The sequence below is a fragment of the Pagrus major genome, chromosome 9, assembly GCF_040436345.1.
Source record: "Pagrus major chromosome 9, Pma_NU_1.0".
Lineage (NCBI taxonomy): Eukaryota > Metazoa > Chordata > Actinopteri > Spariformes > Sparidae > Pagrus > Pagrus major.
This window is the reverse complement of record NC_133223.1, coordinates 26,028,553-26,044,045: the sequence shown is the minus strand read 5'-3', so window position 1 is coordinate 26,044,045 and position 15,493 is coordinate 26,028,553. Positions and strand designations below refer to the sequence as shown.

At 42.6% G+C, this 15,493-nt stretch overlaps 1 protein-coding gene across 1 annotated transcript in view; it reads left to right on the top strand.

Moving 5' to 3' along the window:
• LOC141002115 (fibronectin-like) overlaps positions 1 to 15,210 on the top strand; it is a 29,627-nt gene extending 14,417 nt beyond the window's left edge. The window contains exons 18-49 of the mRNA XM_073473292.1: positions 25 to 219; positions 1,829 to 2,107; positions 2,301 to 2,564; positions 2,919 to 3,013; positions 3,377 to 3,545; positions 3,681 to 3,767; positions 3,959 to 4,150; positions 4,717 to 4,989; positions 5,452 to 5,566; positions 5,677 to 5,753; positions 5,894 to 5,983; positions 6,138 to 6,404; positions 6,513 to 6,629; positions 6,727 to 6,891; positions 7,016 to 7,171; positions 7,283 to 7,396; positions 7,496 to 7,765; positions 7,879 to 8,090; positions 8,317 to 8,404; positions 8,555 to 8,740; positions 8,885 to 8,974; positions 9,091 to 9,282; positions 9,409 to 9,498; positions 10,572 to 10,677; positions 10,790 to 11,009; positions 11,369 to 11,539; positions 11,638 to 11,776; positions 11,896 to 12,063; positions 12,993 to 13,118; positions 13,331 to 13,437; positions 13,557 to 13,676; positions 13,856 to 15,210. Of these exons, the coding sequence (XP_073329393.1) occupies positions 25 to 219; positions 1,829 to 2,107; positions 2,301 to 2,564; positions 2,919 to 3,013; positions 3,377 to 3,545; positions 3,681 to 3,767; positions 3,959 to 4,150; positions 4,717 to 4,989; positions 5,452 to 5,566; positions 5,677 to 5,753; positions 5,894 to 5,983; positions 6,138 to 6,404; positions 6,513 to 6,629; positions 6,727 to 6,891; positions 7,016 to 7,171; positions 7,283 to 7,396; positions 7,496 to 7,765; positions 7,879 to 8,090; positions 8,317 to 8,404; positions 8,555 to 8,740; positions 8,885 to 8,974; positions 9,091 to 9,282; positions 9,409 to 9,498; positions 10,572 to 10,677; positions 10,790 to 11,009; positions 11,369 to 11,539; positions 11,638 to 11,776; positions 11,896 to 12,063; positions 12,993 to 13,118; positions 13,331 to 13,437; positions 13,557 to 13,676; positions 13,856 to 13,924 (5,009 nt within the window). The 3' untranslated portion in view covers positions 13,925 to 15,210. The remainder of the gene's footprint in view (positions 1 to 24; positions 220 to 1,828; positions 2,108 to 2,300; positions 2,565 to 2,918; positions 3,014 to 3,376; positions 3,546 to 3,680; positions 3,768 to 3,958; positions 4,151 to 4,716; positions 4,990 to 5,451; positions 5,567 to 5,676; positions 5,754 to 5,893; positions 5,984 to 6,137; positions 6,405 to 6,512; positions 6,630 to 6,726; positions 6,892 to 7,015; positions 7,172 to 7,282; positions 7,397 to 7,495; positions 7,766 to 7,878; positions 8,091 to 8,316; positions 8,405 to 8,554; positions 8,741 to 8,884; positions 8,975 to 9,090; positions 9,283 to 9,408; positions 9,499 to 10,571; positions 10,678 to 10,789; positions 11,010 to 11,368; positions 11,540 to 11,637; positions 11,777 to 11,895; positions 12,064 to 12,992; positions 13,119 to 13,330; positions 13,438 to 13,556; positions 13,677 to 13,855) is intronic.
• Positions 15,211 to 15,493: the final 283 nt, after the last annotated feature.

Here is a 15,493-nt window from a genome sequence, read left to right as displayed (position 1 = left end):
TCTGCCATCTGTTCATCTGCGCAGGTTATCGCGTCGTCTATACACCATCAGTAGAGGGTGAAAGCACAGAGCTGAATCTCCCCGACACGGCAACATCTGTGACTCTGAGTGACCTCCGACCTGGAAGGATGTATAACATTAGCATCTACGCTGTGGAGGACAGCCTGGAGAGTGAGCCTATCTTTTTACAGGTCAACACCTCTGGAGATCCGCTGCCAGGTAATCATCGGGTTCTAATCATTTTCATAGTATATGGTGCTTTCACAGGGTAGAGATTAATACGCAATGGGAAAGTCTGTCCCTCGTTTCCTTTGGCACCAGGAGTCGGTGTGCAGTGACCAAAAATCTGCATCTCCGGTTATTTCAACCCTTAAATATCATCATTTGATCCTGTGCCCAGCCGCTCTGCTCCGATTCTCCTGAATTTTACTTATTACTGTCGTCATGAGAGCATCCTCCACAATCAACCTGCAAGTCATCCTGTGGCCTACTTAATGATTTATGTAGACGTTTTCAATTCTCAATACTAGAAGTGAGGAGTTTGCCAGTGGAAAGTGAAGTCATTGAGTTCACAGCTGTTGCACTCTTATTCTGCTCGACTGGAGTTATGTAAAACTTTTCAGGCTGCCAGGTCGAACGTGCTGTTGGGCCAGTTTAGCAGATGCTGGAGTATAGTGTGTGTTTGTGTGTTGGAATAAAGATTTGTGACCTAGTTGAGAGTTTGCTTCTGCCATCTTTAGACAGACAGGAAAAGCCCCTTTTTCTCTGGCAGACGAACGCTATTCCAAATGGACTAAGTCTACACATGAAAAGTGATCTGAGCTGCACTCGCCACTGGATCGGTTGTTTAGAGCTCATGTCAGATGATACATTATCATATAATCATCAGATACACACTTGACAGAAGGTTGATGCACAGCCCAGACAGCTCTGTTTACTCATTACTTTACCTAATTAAAGACATTTGTGTGTGTTCTGCCATCCAGTCTGTCCGAAATATGAAGCAGTGTAATGGTTTGGCACTTTGTTTGCACAAATTCTGTTAACCTGGTTGCGCACTTGATGTGTTTTGATGATGTGCAACATAAACGCATAAAATTATAGTGTTTGTTTTTTGCAAAGGTATTCAATGACGTATGAAAGGCTTTATTTTTAAATTAGGTTTTAAATCTGCGGCGAGATAGAAACACATCCGTGATGTCATGGAATTATCTTGAGATGCATTTAAATTAAATTTCCCCAAACATTACCTTGTTTAGCAGATAATTTCCCATTTTAAAGTCTGTTTTTAAGGTTATAAAAGCCATCAACTTATCTGTCTAACAGCAAAGGACTAAAAGTGTGACTAATATCCTGCAGCATCTTAACAACCTACTCTTATCTGAGCTTGCATTTATTATTGTTGCAAGTAATTCCCTCGTAAATGACCTGTTTCTCCACGCATTCAACTTTATTTCCAACAGCTGCATAAGAGTTATTCCAGTTATTCAATGAGAGAACAGACGTCATTCACAGTTGGAATTTAGCCTAAATCAGCACTGATATAAATCTTCTCAGAAGCATGTTTCCTGACGCTCGAGACAGGGAAAGACATTAATGCACACATGCATCATGGGTACACATATGCACTGAGGGAGCAGCTTTCTCTGGAATGAATAGGATACCACATGTGGACACGATATCTGCTGTTTAATACATAAACGCTTGTGGTTCTGTCAAAGCAATGTTCTTGTGAATCTTCTGGGATTCATTTAAATAATTGTGACCAAATGTTATTCAAAATGAAAAACTTTAATGCTAACTTGTTGATTTTTTTCCCTGCCCACAGATGAAGTTTCCTCTCCCACAGACCTGCAGTTCTTCGAGATTTCAGATAAAAAAATCGTTCTGACCTGGTCCGGCCCAGCCGGTGACATCTCAGGCTACCGGGTCACCGCCGTACCTGTTGATGAGTCTGGTACTCCGCAGAGGGAGATGACTCTTCCTGTCATTGAAAACTCCTACATTGAAGTGTCACACCTGGAGCCTGGAACGCTTTACCGCTTCAACATCTACAGCATTCACAATGGAGAGGAAAGTTTACCGCTTATTGGAGAGCAAACTACAAGTGAGTATGACGGATGACAATGTGACTAAACAAAAGAATCAGCTGGCAGCTGTGTGGAAAGCAATTTAGATCCTCGTGCTTGGGAAAATTATATGGGATTTTAACATAATGAGCTAAAAAAATATGGCCGTCAGAACCTTAATTCTATAAACTGTTCATATCTAACCATGTTTATCGACGTCTCTCTTTCTAGAGCCCGACGCTCCTACCGATATCCATTTCACCAACGTGACTGAAGACAGTGCTGTGATGATGTGGTTTGCCCCCCGTGCCAAAATCACTGGCTACCGGCTCTTCCTCACCCTCGAGGGCTCGACCCCCAAGCAGCTGCGCCTGCCCTCCCGCCTCACTCAGTACACCCTCCTCAACCTGAAGCCTTACACAGAGTACACTGCCACGCTACACGCGGAGCAAGATAATACACTGAGTGAAGGAGAGACGGCTGTGTTTACCACCAGTGAGTGTTTTATGCATGTACAAACGAACGTCAAGCAGCATGTAAACTGTGTATGAGCTCAGAGTGATCTTGTAATTCAGACTTTGTTTGGTTTATTATTCTGCATAATTGTTCCGACAAGTGAAAATTTGTGACATGTGAAACTCTGATTTTCACAAGGGAACATATTGGCAATGATCAGCTCATTTTAATCCCAAAATATTAGTAATGAGTAAATAAATAAATAGATATGAGCCCTCAGAAATCAAGATCGATCATTTAAGATGACTAGAGGACATAATGGATGGTTTGAAAGACATTGTTGAGTGGAAAGATCAAAAACTGATGACTCTTTTACTCTCTGTGTGTTCGTAGCCCCACCAATGGGCAACGCTCCTCATTTCAGCACTGATGTGACGGACACCTCAATCGTAATCTCCTGGACTCCAGTTCCCCACATTGGATACAAGGTACACTCACTGCAAATACAAAACATATATTATGTCATGTATTTGTATTATATTATGACCATGTTTCCCATTCTGTCCTTCTCAACAACTGGATTGTGTGATTGCCTTCATATGTATTTCCTTCCGCATGCTTTGGAAAGTCCTTTCCAGTTATTCTTGGTTTAGTGTTGGCCCCATGGAGTTAGATAACAGGGGAACCACAGGCCTCAGGGATGCTGTACATCTGATTGGTCAGAATATGTCACACCAGAGATGAGAATTTTCTGCCGGCCTCCATGTTCTTGGGAAAACATTGACCTCTGACCTTTACCTCCTGTACCCGCGATCCATGTCTCTCCCTGACTGTGTGCATTCATCTTTCAGCTGACAGTACGACCCAGTCAGGGCGGAGAAGCCCCCAGAGACGTGACCTCCGACTCAGGGAGTATTTACGTTTCCGGCCTGACTCCGGGAGTGGAGTACACCTACAGCGTCCAGCCAGTAATAGACGGCCACGAGCAGGGAACACCAGTCACACGCCGTGTTGTCACACGTAAGAATAAACTAATAAATATTGACTCTTGCACCTTTTGTTCTTGTTTTTTTTTTTACTGTTATTGCTTGCTTTATCTTTTACTCCTGTTCATTTCCTCCTCCTCTGACTCGTCTTTTTCTTGTTCGTCTTCAGCTCTGTCTCCTCCCACTGATCTCAACCTGGAGTCTAACCCAGGCACTGGAGAGCTCGTAGTCCAGTGGAACGGGGCCAGTACACCAGGTACACACACACCTTCAGACCAAGGTGTGCATGAAAAACAAGAATTAAGTCACTCTGAACATATTGAAAAGATAAAACTTAATAGTATCCCTCTCTTATGTGTCCTTGTGAGCTGCAGTCTCTTAAGACATTACAAATCTACCTCTTTAAACCTTCCTTCTTTTTTCTTTCTCCGACTCTCTCCCTCTTAGACATCACTGGCTACAAAGTGACGTGCACTCCCACCAATGGGCAGGAAGGAAACAGTGTGGAGGAGTTTGTGGAGGTGGGGCAGAACTCCTGCACCCTGGAGAACCTCAGTCCAGGAGTGGAGTACAACATCAGTGTTGTTACTGTTAAGGATGATATGGAGAGCACTCCGATATCAACTACAATCACACCAGGTGAGTGAGCGGTAAACTCATAATCCTAGGGTTTTTGGGTTTTTTTTTTGAGACTGATTAGGGAGTCGTTCATTATGGCAACAGGTAAGAGCAAGCTGTCATTCACAAAAGCCTCATCTTTAAATTAACATGTTATGTTGAAAGCTAATATATTAAAATAACACATTAGCTTTCAATAATTAACAGATACTAGCTCTATTCTGTTAGTATTACGGCTCTAACTTAGCCTTGGTACCAGGACCGTTTTGCAGCATTAATGCACACTTTATCCTGTGTATATATTAAGAACTTTCAATGGAGACACTTCATTGAATAGTAGTTGAAACCTCACTAGATGGTAATATATACCAGGAAAGGCAGCCTTGCATTTGCTCTTCCATTGGTGTGACATGTTGAACATCTCGCCCAACTGGAAGTTGACAATTTCCATTGCTCACCCTAACCACCTCTTCTGTATTTTGTCTGCTGGTTTCTTTCCACCTTTTCTTCTTGTTTGTTTGGTGTTTCTGTTCTCTCTTCCTTCCACCTCCCCTACACCCCATCTCCTCCAATCTCTCCCTACCCAGACGTCCCAAAGCTGACAGACCTCAGCTTCCAGGACGTGAGCGACACCACCATCAGTCTCAGCTGGTCACCGCTCAACACCACAGCCATCACTGGTTACAGGATCACGGTGGTTGCAGCCGGCGAGAGCGTACCCATCTTCGAGGACATGGTTCTGCCGACGACCGGTCAATATACCGTTTACGGACTGGAGCCTGGTATCGGCTATGACATCAGCGTGACCACTATCACGGAGAATGGCGAGAGCGAGCCCACCACAGTCACACAGCAGACCTGTAAGATCCATGTTTCCATCAAACGAAGAAGATTTATTTTTTAGTTCAGTTATATATAAGAATACCAAACTGTCACAATTGTGTCGACTGCGAGGGACTCACAAATCACAATGTGTGCTCTGAGTTACATAATGCAATAAGGTTCTTATTAACCCTAAGTCATGGCTCTTCAAAGCAGACCTTTAAGTTGCTGATGTAATTGCAGTGCATGCTGTGTTGTCAGTTTAATAATCCTCTGTGAGTGTGTGTACACGTGGACCATCTGGTTTCAGTTGAGGGGTTTTTATCATACTGAGGCGCATTTTGCCCCCCAATGCACACACTGCTTGTTCTCTCACTTTTAAGATGTCGTAAAACTTCAGACATGGATCACACACACATAAACCACAGACTCTTCCCTTTAAGAGATGGCAGAGTCATATCTTTCTTCATTTCTATTTTCTTTTCTTCTCTTTACAATAGCTGTACCAGCCCCCACCGATTTGGCCTTTGGCCAGGTTGGGACAGACAGTTTGGAGGTCACCTGGGTGTCTCCCCGTGTCCCCAACAGTGCTGACATCAACAACTTCCTCGTCAGGTACGAACAGAAACATAAGATGTTCCGACAGCTCAGTATTGTTTATTTCTTGTTCAGATTTTCTCTTGAATGCTGATTTTATTACACACACACGTCTCCTTATTGTTCAGGTATCATCCCATTGACGATGAAGATGACATTACAGAAACCAGCGTAGACGATGGAAGTAACAGAGTGGTGCTCAGGAGTAAGTTATAGCAAAAACAACACACAGACACACAAACAACAACATGGCCAGTTATGTGCTTAGATGTGGAATATGAAATCTTGTTTTAAAAGTTTCTTACTTGTTTCTATATTTGAAATTTCCTTTTTCACTGTCCACAGACTTGCTGCCTCACACAGAGTACCTGGTGAGCGTTGTGTGTGTTTATGAGCAGAGAGAGAGCTCCCCCCTTGTGGGCACCAAGAAAACAGGTGAGTCTTACCTGATCTGATTTAACAACAGGAGTATATCAGTGCAGAAAATAGCAAATGAGCATCTCTGTCAGGGAAAAGACGATATACATCTCAGTAGTTAGCTGACCTGGACCTTCATGCTGCCTTTTCTGTACCTCCCAATCTTCCACAGCTCTGGATTCACCAGTTGGCCTTCGTTTCTCTGAGATCTTTACCAACTCCTTCACCATCCACTGGCTCGCTCCCCAGAGCAAAATTACCGGTTATCGTATCCGCTACCAGATGGCCAGCGGCGGAAGGGCCAAGGACGAGAGGCTGCCCCCATCCAGGAACCACTTCACCCTGACAGGTCTCACCGCAGACACCGAGTACTTGGTGAACATCTTTGCAGTGAGCCGGACAGAGGAGAGCCAGCCGCTCAGTGGGAAACAGAAGACAAGTAAGAAATCTTGATTTAGTATTTGATTCTTCCTCCAGTTTGGCACCATATTGTCATCATGTTGTTTATTTAAACTTCATTGTCTCTGTCTTTTCATTTTCTCTCCAGTCTCTGATGCTCCCACAGACCTGGAAGTGCTCGACTCCACCCCCACCAGCATCACCGTCCGCTGGGATTCTCCACCTGTCACTGTGCGCTACTACAGGATCACTCATGGAGAGACAGGTAAGCTTTTCCTTGTTTTTCTTTTAGGAGTTGTTACTAGTCTACTGATTCTTTAAAGGTTGTTTTTTTCTAATATTTATGATCTTTCTTTATTCAGGAGGTCACAGTAACCCTAAGGAGTTCACAGTGCCGGGCTCTCAGTCCACTGCCACAATCAAGAACCTGAAGCCTGGTACCGACTACATCATCACTGTCTATGCTGTGACTGGTAGAGGAGACAGCCCTGCATCCAGCACGCCAATCTATGTCACACACAAGACAAGTATGCACACACACATCCTCCCAAAGGCAAAACACAGCCACCTTTTTAGTGATTTTAGCTCCCTTTGGCTCTGTGTTTCCACTCACACCTTTTTCCTCTCCATCTTTCCATCCTCCTCTCTTAGGTGTCGACTCTCCTTCTGATATGGAGGTGATGGATGTGAAAGACAACAGCGTGACAGTGAGGTGGAGCCCTGCTCAGGGCCCGATCAAGGGATACAGGGTGACTGGCGTCCCCAGAAATGGACAGGGGCCATCTTTCACAGAGGTGGTGGCTCCAGGTATGATTAGTGATGGTGTCAGTTTTTTAAAGCTGGTTTCTCAGTGTAGAAAACTCTTATCTATTTTGTGTTCTTTCTCTGTTTACATATCCTTTTCCATATCTTTTCCAGACCAGACTGAGATCACTTTCTCAGGACTGATGCCCACAGCAGAGTACGTTTTGAGTGTGTACGCTCTTGGACAAGATGGCGAGAGCTCTCCCATGGTTGTGAACGCTTTAACAAGTAAGGATTTACACTTTTTAGAGAGATATGTGAGAAATATTATTCAACAAACTTTCACAAATTCAAAAACAACCGCCTGACTGCTCCCCTTCCCTTTAGATATAGACCATCCCAAGGACCTGACCTTCTCAGACATCGACTCCACCTCACTGCGGATCACCTGGGACAGTCCTGAGGGAATTGTTTCATCCTACCGGGTCTTATATTCAAGTTCGGAGGAGGGTGAGAGAGAGCTGCTTCCTGCTCCCAGAGGCGATGCTGAGTCCACTATTATCTATGGTCTGCAGCCTGGCACTGAGTATACCGTGAAGGTCATCGCTCTGCATGATGGCACATCCAGCACACCACTGGTCGGGACACAAGCTACAGGTATGGAAGAGAAAATTGATAAAAATGACATTTATTGATTTGCGTCTCGCTCTGTCAATACCGCCAGTACCATCTCCCTCTCACCCTCTTTTTATGCTCTTCCTTCCCCACAGCCATCTCACCGCCCACCAACCTCCAGTTCTCCCAGGTCACTCCCACCTCTTTCATTATGCGTTGGTCTGGGCCGGGTCAGGACAACCGACTGACTGGCCTGAAAGGCCTCACGGGCTACCGTGTCGTGGTGAACCCCAAAAACAAGTCCGGTCCTACCAAGGAGATGAACCTGGCCCCAGATGCCTCACAGGCACACATCTCTGGACTCATGGTGAGTGTGGGTCTGTGAGTGTGCAGTCAGTATAAAATCTCTTAGGTTGTAAACGTATTTATCTCGCATATTAGAACTTGCAGAGAAAAATAACTATGTAGGCAGATCCACATGCAGCTAGATTGTAACTGCAGCCATAATAGTTATCTCTCTTTGTCTTATGGAGACTGTGCAATACAGCAAGAAACTGAAGTCATTTTTCTCTCTCTTTCTTCATCATTCTCAGGTTGCAACTACCTATGAAGTCCAAGTTTATGCCTTGAAAAACTCTCTGACCAGCAGGCCAGTCCAAGCAGAGGTCGACACTCTGGAAAGTGAGTCTCTAACACATAAATATTGAATATCTGACAAGTAAATGCATTGACATGACATCTTAGAGATGGCATTCTTAATCCACTCTTGTTTTTCATTACCAAATATATTCTCCCATCCTCACTTCTCTCTCTTTCCTCATCCAACTCAAGACATCAGCCCCCCTCGTCGCGTACGTATCTCTGACGTGAACGACTCTTCCATCACTCTGACCTGGCGCTCTAAGACAGAAACCATCTCCGGCTTCCTGGTTGAGGCCACACCCACCACCTCCACTACAGGCTACATACCCATTCAGAAGAACATCGGCCCTGACCTGCGTTCATACACTATTACAGGTACACAGATGAGAGAGTGTATAAAAATACACAAATATGTATTTAAACCAGCAGCTGTAGGAATAATGGCACACATGTTCCTAGCATTGCTACACAGAGGCACACACATTCCCTCACTAACCTGTCACTGTTCCTTCACTTCAGGTCTGGAGTCAGGCACCACCTACAAGATCAATATCTATACACTGAAAGGAAATGGACGCAGCCCTCCTTTTACACTCACTGCCACCACAGGTAACCATTAATATCTATCCTACGGTGTCATAACACATTATCCAAACATGCTGCTCAAAATAGCATTTAGTTAGCAAATTTCTCTGAGTACTTACCTGTTTGTCCGTCTCTTCCAGCCAAACCGTTGGTCATTCCACCCACCAACATCCGCTTCACCTCCCTGAACCCCAACAGCATCTCCTTCACCTGGGAGCCATCACGCAGTCCAGGGGTTACTGGGTATTACGTCACCTATGAGGAGGCCGGAGGTTTGCCGCGAGAACTTATCCCCAGACCCCATGCAGGCCAAAGCTACGCCATTATCAATGGTGAGTGTGGCGCACGAGATTGTGCATACTTACTGTGCACAAACGAATAGATCATACATGCAAATACATAGATGGCAAATGACGAATGTTCATAACTTTTTGTGTATTCGTTGTGTTTGGCTGTAGGTCTGAAACCAGGAACTGAGTACGTCATTAAGATTGTCTCCCTGCAGAATGCTTTGAGAAGCACACCTCTGGTGGGCAAAGCCAGAACACGTAAGTACACCCATCATCAATCTGAATGGCCCACGCAAACTTCAGATCTTTAACTTTGACTTTCTTTCTTTAAGATATTGTGACAATGTCAAAGGGAAGTTTCTATTTTACCATTCTCTGGTGAAAACTGTGTCTCTAGTACGGTTTCTTCCTAATTATGATATTCTGAAGGTATTACATGCAGTACTACTGGTGCTGTGAAATAATAAAACTAGCTGCAATTAAGTCTTCCCACAAAAATGTTGATAAAGCCATAAAACCTGACGTTATGGGCTGTTTTGTATTACCCACTCACAGGAAATGTGCCAAGAAATAAACTTATTATGTGAATCACATCTCTCCACTCAAGGATAGAACCTTAGACTACATCGGAAATTTTAAGCCATAGCAGCACCACTTATTTCTTGTAAAAGTAACAAAACTTAAGTAATAATTCCTGCAGATTGACAATGTCTGTATGTTTGCGAGCTGAGCTCTGCTGCCCTCTGCTGGCTTTCTTCCATAATAGCTGCTAAAATAGAGTTACAGCATATAGTATATTTATGTTCTTCCATACTAAACACTGATGTTAAGGTGTTGGAAAGCTGTCATGGGGAAATCTACACTTGTGGATTCCCAGGCAGAGGTATCAAAAATCACAAATTGTCTGTTTCTTAAAAGCATTACCACAGCTGGTTGACATTATTAAGCATACTGTTGAGAGCAAATATCTAATTTTGATTGAATTCACTGAAGAGCAACTATACAACCGACTTGATCAAATACAAACTCCACCATACATCAGTCTGTGTCTGCAGCCACAAGCTGTATGGATCCATCAGATGCACTTTTAACTGGAAATTCTTGACTTTTTTAGGTTTTCCTATTGAAAAGAACTTACTATTCAAAGTTTTCTTTGTGTATTGGATTATTGGAATCGGGCAGGTTAATTGGTTTCCTGTTGTTAAAGGAGAACAGAGGAAACACAACCATGTAGAGTTCTTACCTGCTAAAATTAATCTAGTGGATCTGTACATTTGCTTTGCCTTGCTTGCTTCTAACAGCTAGCATACATGCATTTCTTGTCCAATCAGAGCCAGTTACAGATCATCTATTGGTCCCTGAGCTGCCACAGCTTCCTGTTTCTCACCGACCCACCACTGACATCCTGGATGTTCCAGAGTCCTTCAATGACAAGATGTAAGAACCTGCAGAATCAAACTGATATTATCATTTGAGCACAAAATGCATGTTTTTTATCCCTTTTTTCTGTCACTGCTTTTTCCTCATTGCTCTGTCTTTTTGTGTCCAGTTTCGACACCAACCACGTTCACTTGGCTGGCACTAGTGGCCAGAGCCAGCCAGGCCAGCATGGTCAGCACATCTACACAGAGTACCAGAACCTGGGCCCCAATAACGGTTTTCATGGCCCCTACGGTGGACCCAAAGAAGGACAAAGACCAACTCTCAGAGAACCACTGGTCTATATTCCTGCAGCAGGTCCTGATGGAAACAGAATACCTTTGGTGAAGGTGTGTGAGACTTAAATTATAATACTGCTGTGAAAATATGATATTCATCCTCTCTCATTTAGATTTTCCTTTAGCTTCTGGGCAAGTTACTTAGCTGGCGAATATCTGGGGAAAAAAGTGTCATTCATATTGCAATAAATGTTAATTAAATAGATAATTATATATTAAAATATTCAGTTATCTTAATCAGGATGCAGCTGGTAACCAACAACATACTCACTCAGCTCTGTGGGGTTGGGTTGGGCGTTTCAAAGCAAACTGAATGAACGTTTTATGAACTTGCTATTTGTTGTGAGAGTGTTTTTGAGATTGATTTTATGACCTCTCATTATCTCAATGCTGTATATTTGATCCTGTAGGTGAGCGATGGTCCTCTGCCAGGTCTTGCGTTTGGGTTCCCCGACAATGAAACTGAGTTGCCTCAAGAAGCACAGACAGTCACAACCATCTCCTGGCAGCCCATTCCTCAGACTTCAGAGTATGAGGTGTCCTGCAACCCTATTACACACCTGGAGGAGATGGGCTTCCAGGTATATACACACACACACACACACACACAATCATGCACACACATATTTACTGCTGGAGGTGTAAGGACTACTTATTAACTTTCTCTTCTTCCATATAGATGCGTCTTCCTGGCACCTCCAACAGTGCCACACTGATTGGACTGACATCCGGAGCGTCCTATAATGTCTTAGTGGAAGCCATGAGGGGCGGGGCTAAAGAGAAGGTTCTGGATGAAGTCGTGACCGTTGGCAATGCTGGTAATGTATTATGCACTGACAAAGTGTCCTGTCTATCATCTGTCATAACAAGTTAAGACGAAGTAAAACAGATGAGTTGGTTTTGTTGTAAACGTATATTTTTTTCTTCCGTCCTTTAGTTCCAGGTGACATCCCCATCACCACCAACAGGGATGTGTGTTACGACACATTCACCCAAACCTACCACGAGGTGGGCTCAGAGTGGGAGCGCATGTCTGAGACAGGCTTCAAGCTCTGGTGTCGCTGCCTGGGGCTGGGCAGCGGCCATTTTAGGTGTGATTCATCCAGTGAGTGGCTTATTAACCCCATCCCAGCATGCTTTGCAAACACACCATGGAATTAGAAATCAAATAATTCTATGTGATTGATTTAAGAGGAATTTATAAGAAATCAACAAAATGATATTTTGTAAAGATGATCAGACGTATGTGAAATACAATACATGAGTACATCTGACATTATAGACGTTATGAATTCCTTAGCTACAGATCAAAAGCCATAGAAATGTACAGTTTGTGTTCTATGTGCAGAAGCACTCGGTAATAAAATGACGGCATGGGCAGCCTTGGCAAAGATAACTAGATCATTTACAGCTTTGTGTTTGCAAAGATGATGATTTAATTTGTTTGTAGTCTGCCCATGTTGGTCTCTCTGCTCTGCCTCTTTAAACTATGAGAACATCACAGTAAGAGGGCAAGCAGCTGCTAAGCTACACTAAGCTAACTGATCAGAATCAGTCTCAGTAATTTCGTATTGTCCATTCAGCTAACACGACAATACCAGAAACTGAGATCACCATCCATTTTGCATAAGATTAAAAATCATCTCACTGTCTGTGTGTCCCCAAAACACACCTAGGCCTTATCTTATCTACAGGATGTGATCACATGATGTTTGAACCACAAATGTATTTTGCATAATGAAGATGTAGGCCTGTTTTTGCACCACTTTAGAGACTGTTTCACGCTTGTTTTCGAGAGATTTTGGATGTAGCTGTGAAAGCATGGTTATCATTGAATCATCATCATTACTGTGAATCTTTCTCTGCAGCGTGAAGAGGAAAAGTTTGAATTTTTGTCTCATGAACTTCTCTCATATATCCACTTCCCTCTCTTTCCTCCACTCTCTCATTCTGCTCCTCCTCATGCATCTCTCCTCTCCCTCCCTTGCTCCTCACTTCCTTTTTTCCTCTCTTCCATTCTCCGCTGTCCTTCAGAGTGGTGTCATGACAACGGTAATAACTACAGAATCGGTGAGAAGTGGGATCGCCACGCTGAGAACGGTCAGATGATGAGCTGCACCTGCCAGGGCAACGGCAAGGGCGAATTCAAATGTGAACCTCGTAAGTGCAGACTGGCACACACATACACACACACAGCTAGACCCATACACATTCAGACATCATAATCGTGTGTAGTTAAGTTTAGTATGTCATGCATCATAAAATAAACTCACACATACATTTAATAGTATCAGATATCTTGACTTGGTTGTTCTATTACCTGATATTCAATTACCCATGCATGTATGTAATATGCAACTCTCACCCTCCAGATGAGTCTACGTGCTATGACGATGGGAAAATGTACCATGTAGGAAACCAGTGGCAGAAGGAATACCTGGGCGCCATCTGTACTTGTACCTGCCACGGAGGACAGCAGGTGAGTTACACTGGGTTAAAAAGCCCATGTACAGCTTCTCAGTGTCTTCCTTTTCTAGTGCTTGTGATCAGACTGTGTTTATTTGTGTGCATTAATCTCTCTCCCTTACCCCTCTTCAGGGCTGGCGTTGTGAGAACTGCAGAAGACCGGGAGGAAATACCGATGTGGACGCTGATCTACTTCAACCTGTTCATACAGATGCCTTCGACCGGTACAGAGAAAACGCTCTACGTAAACTGGTCAGTGCCTCACTATAGGTGTTACTACCAATATTCTGCTCTAAAATAATACAAAAAAAACACTGTATACATACTCTTACAACTTGAATTTCTCATTGTTTTACAAGATGTCGTTCTAAATCCAGTCAAACTAACAAATCTGCTCTTCTCTTCTTGCCCCGCCCTTCTCTGCTCTCCAGAACATCCAATGTCCAATTGAATGTTTGAGGCCGGAGCTGCTCGCAGACGCTCAGAGTCCCTCGGAGTAGACAAGAGGGGAGTACGAGTTAAGGGGAATGAAGAAGTTAGACCCCCTCACAGTGTCGCTACCACTTAGAGAAGGAAGCCTCCTCATGCTTTCCTTAAAAGAAGACATTTTCATCAGATCTGTGCCTTAAAGGTTTCCCCTCACCAAATTTAAGTGCCTTAATGAGACTTTTTCCTACACCAACCTCTGTGCCTTTTCAAAGATCTGTCCAACTTTTCATGTTGGTTGCGATCCTTTCTTGTTCAGTAGAAACAAGGATTTTCTTCTTCTGATGAACTTTTGACATCAATCTGTCAAAGCACAAATCCTGCTGCTTTATCACCTCAAACCTGCCTACACCGAACATACTGTGTACACACACATACACGCACACCAGTTGCAGTATTGTCGTGTATTTTTACTGTTGCATTGGGACTTTATTTTATTTTTATTAAAACATTCCATCCTTCCTTTGACCAAGACAAAACACACCACTTCAAATGTGTCTGATTTTATAATAATTATGTTCCCTGATAGTAACTGTAGCCACATATGTTGCATTTCCCTTGATTTTAAATCACTGTGACTAATATATATTTAGAAAACCTTTAGTTAATGATAGAATGCATTCTCTGGGTCTTCAGACATTTCTAAATCAGTTTATCACAGAGGAATACCAAAGCCATACAGTATTTCCCTTGTTGCCCAAGGGCTAGAAAGACAGGACAGTCATATATTAATAAAACTGATGAGACAGTTTGTATAAAGGATTCTGATTCAAGTTAGTAAAAACTGTGTTTCCTGTCTGTTTCTCTGTGGTCAGTTTCCTTCATAAGATTTCTCTTTAAATGACAAGACATTCAAAACAACAAACTTTCTTTAAAAAGATAAGCACTGTTAACGTTTGAGTTGGTATTAAAACATGTTGTCTTGCAAGTATTACAGTGTAGGCTATTGAAGTCGCCATGTAGATGTGATTCTACGATCTGTAATGTGGTTGTTTTTAAATTGTACATAGGTAATGGAACCTATGACATCTATAAAGCAAAAGCTGGCTGACCAAAAGTTAAACTGTTATTTCAACAATGTATTGGAAAATTCACCATTGTTTCCAGGCAAAATACATGTTAATGTTTGTATTTTTTTATTCATTTCTTTTATTTATCCCTTTTTATTCAGGCATTTTGTTCGATGCTTTTTTGGGGTGTACACTTTATTTTTGATTAACTTGTTTTTTATATTGTTGGTGCCAAAATCTGAACTACTGTGGACTGAAACTTTTTAATAAACTGAAAAAATTCAAACGTTGTCAGTTTTTTTGTTGGGTCTTTGTTGTAAGTGTTTTTTTATGTACTCTCTTAGGTGCATATGATACACAGACTTAGGTTAATGTTAATTTTTCATAATAATAATAATAATAATAATAATAGCACATTTTATTTTCATGATACTCAAAGACACTTAACATATGCTAATTATAAAACTAAACCAAAACACTAAAAACATGTAAAAAAAAAACAACGTTATCAGAGATTAAAAGCAGTTTAATTTGAGATGTCAGTGACCTCTAATAACCAGATATACATTTATT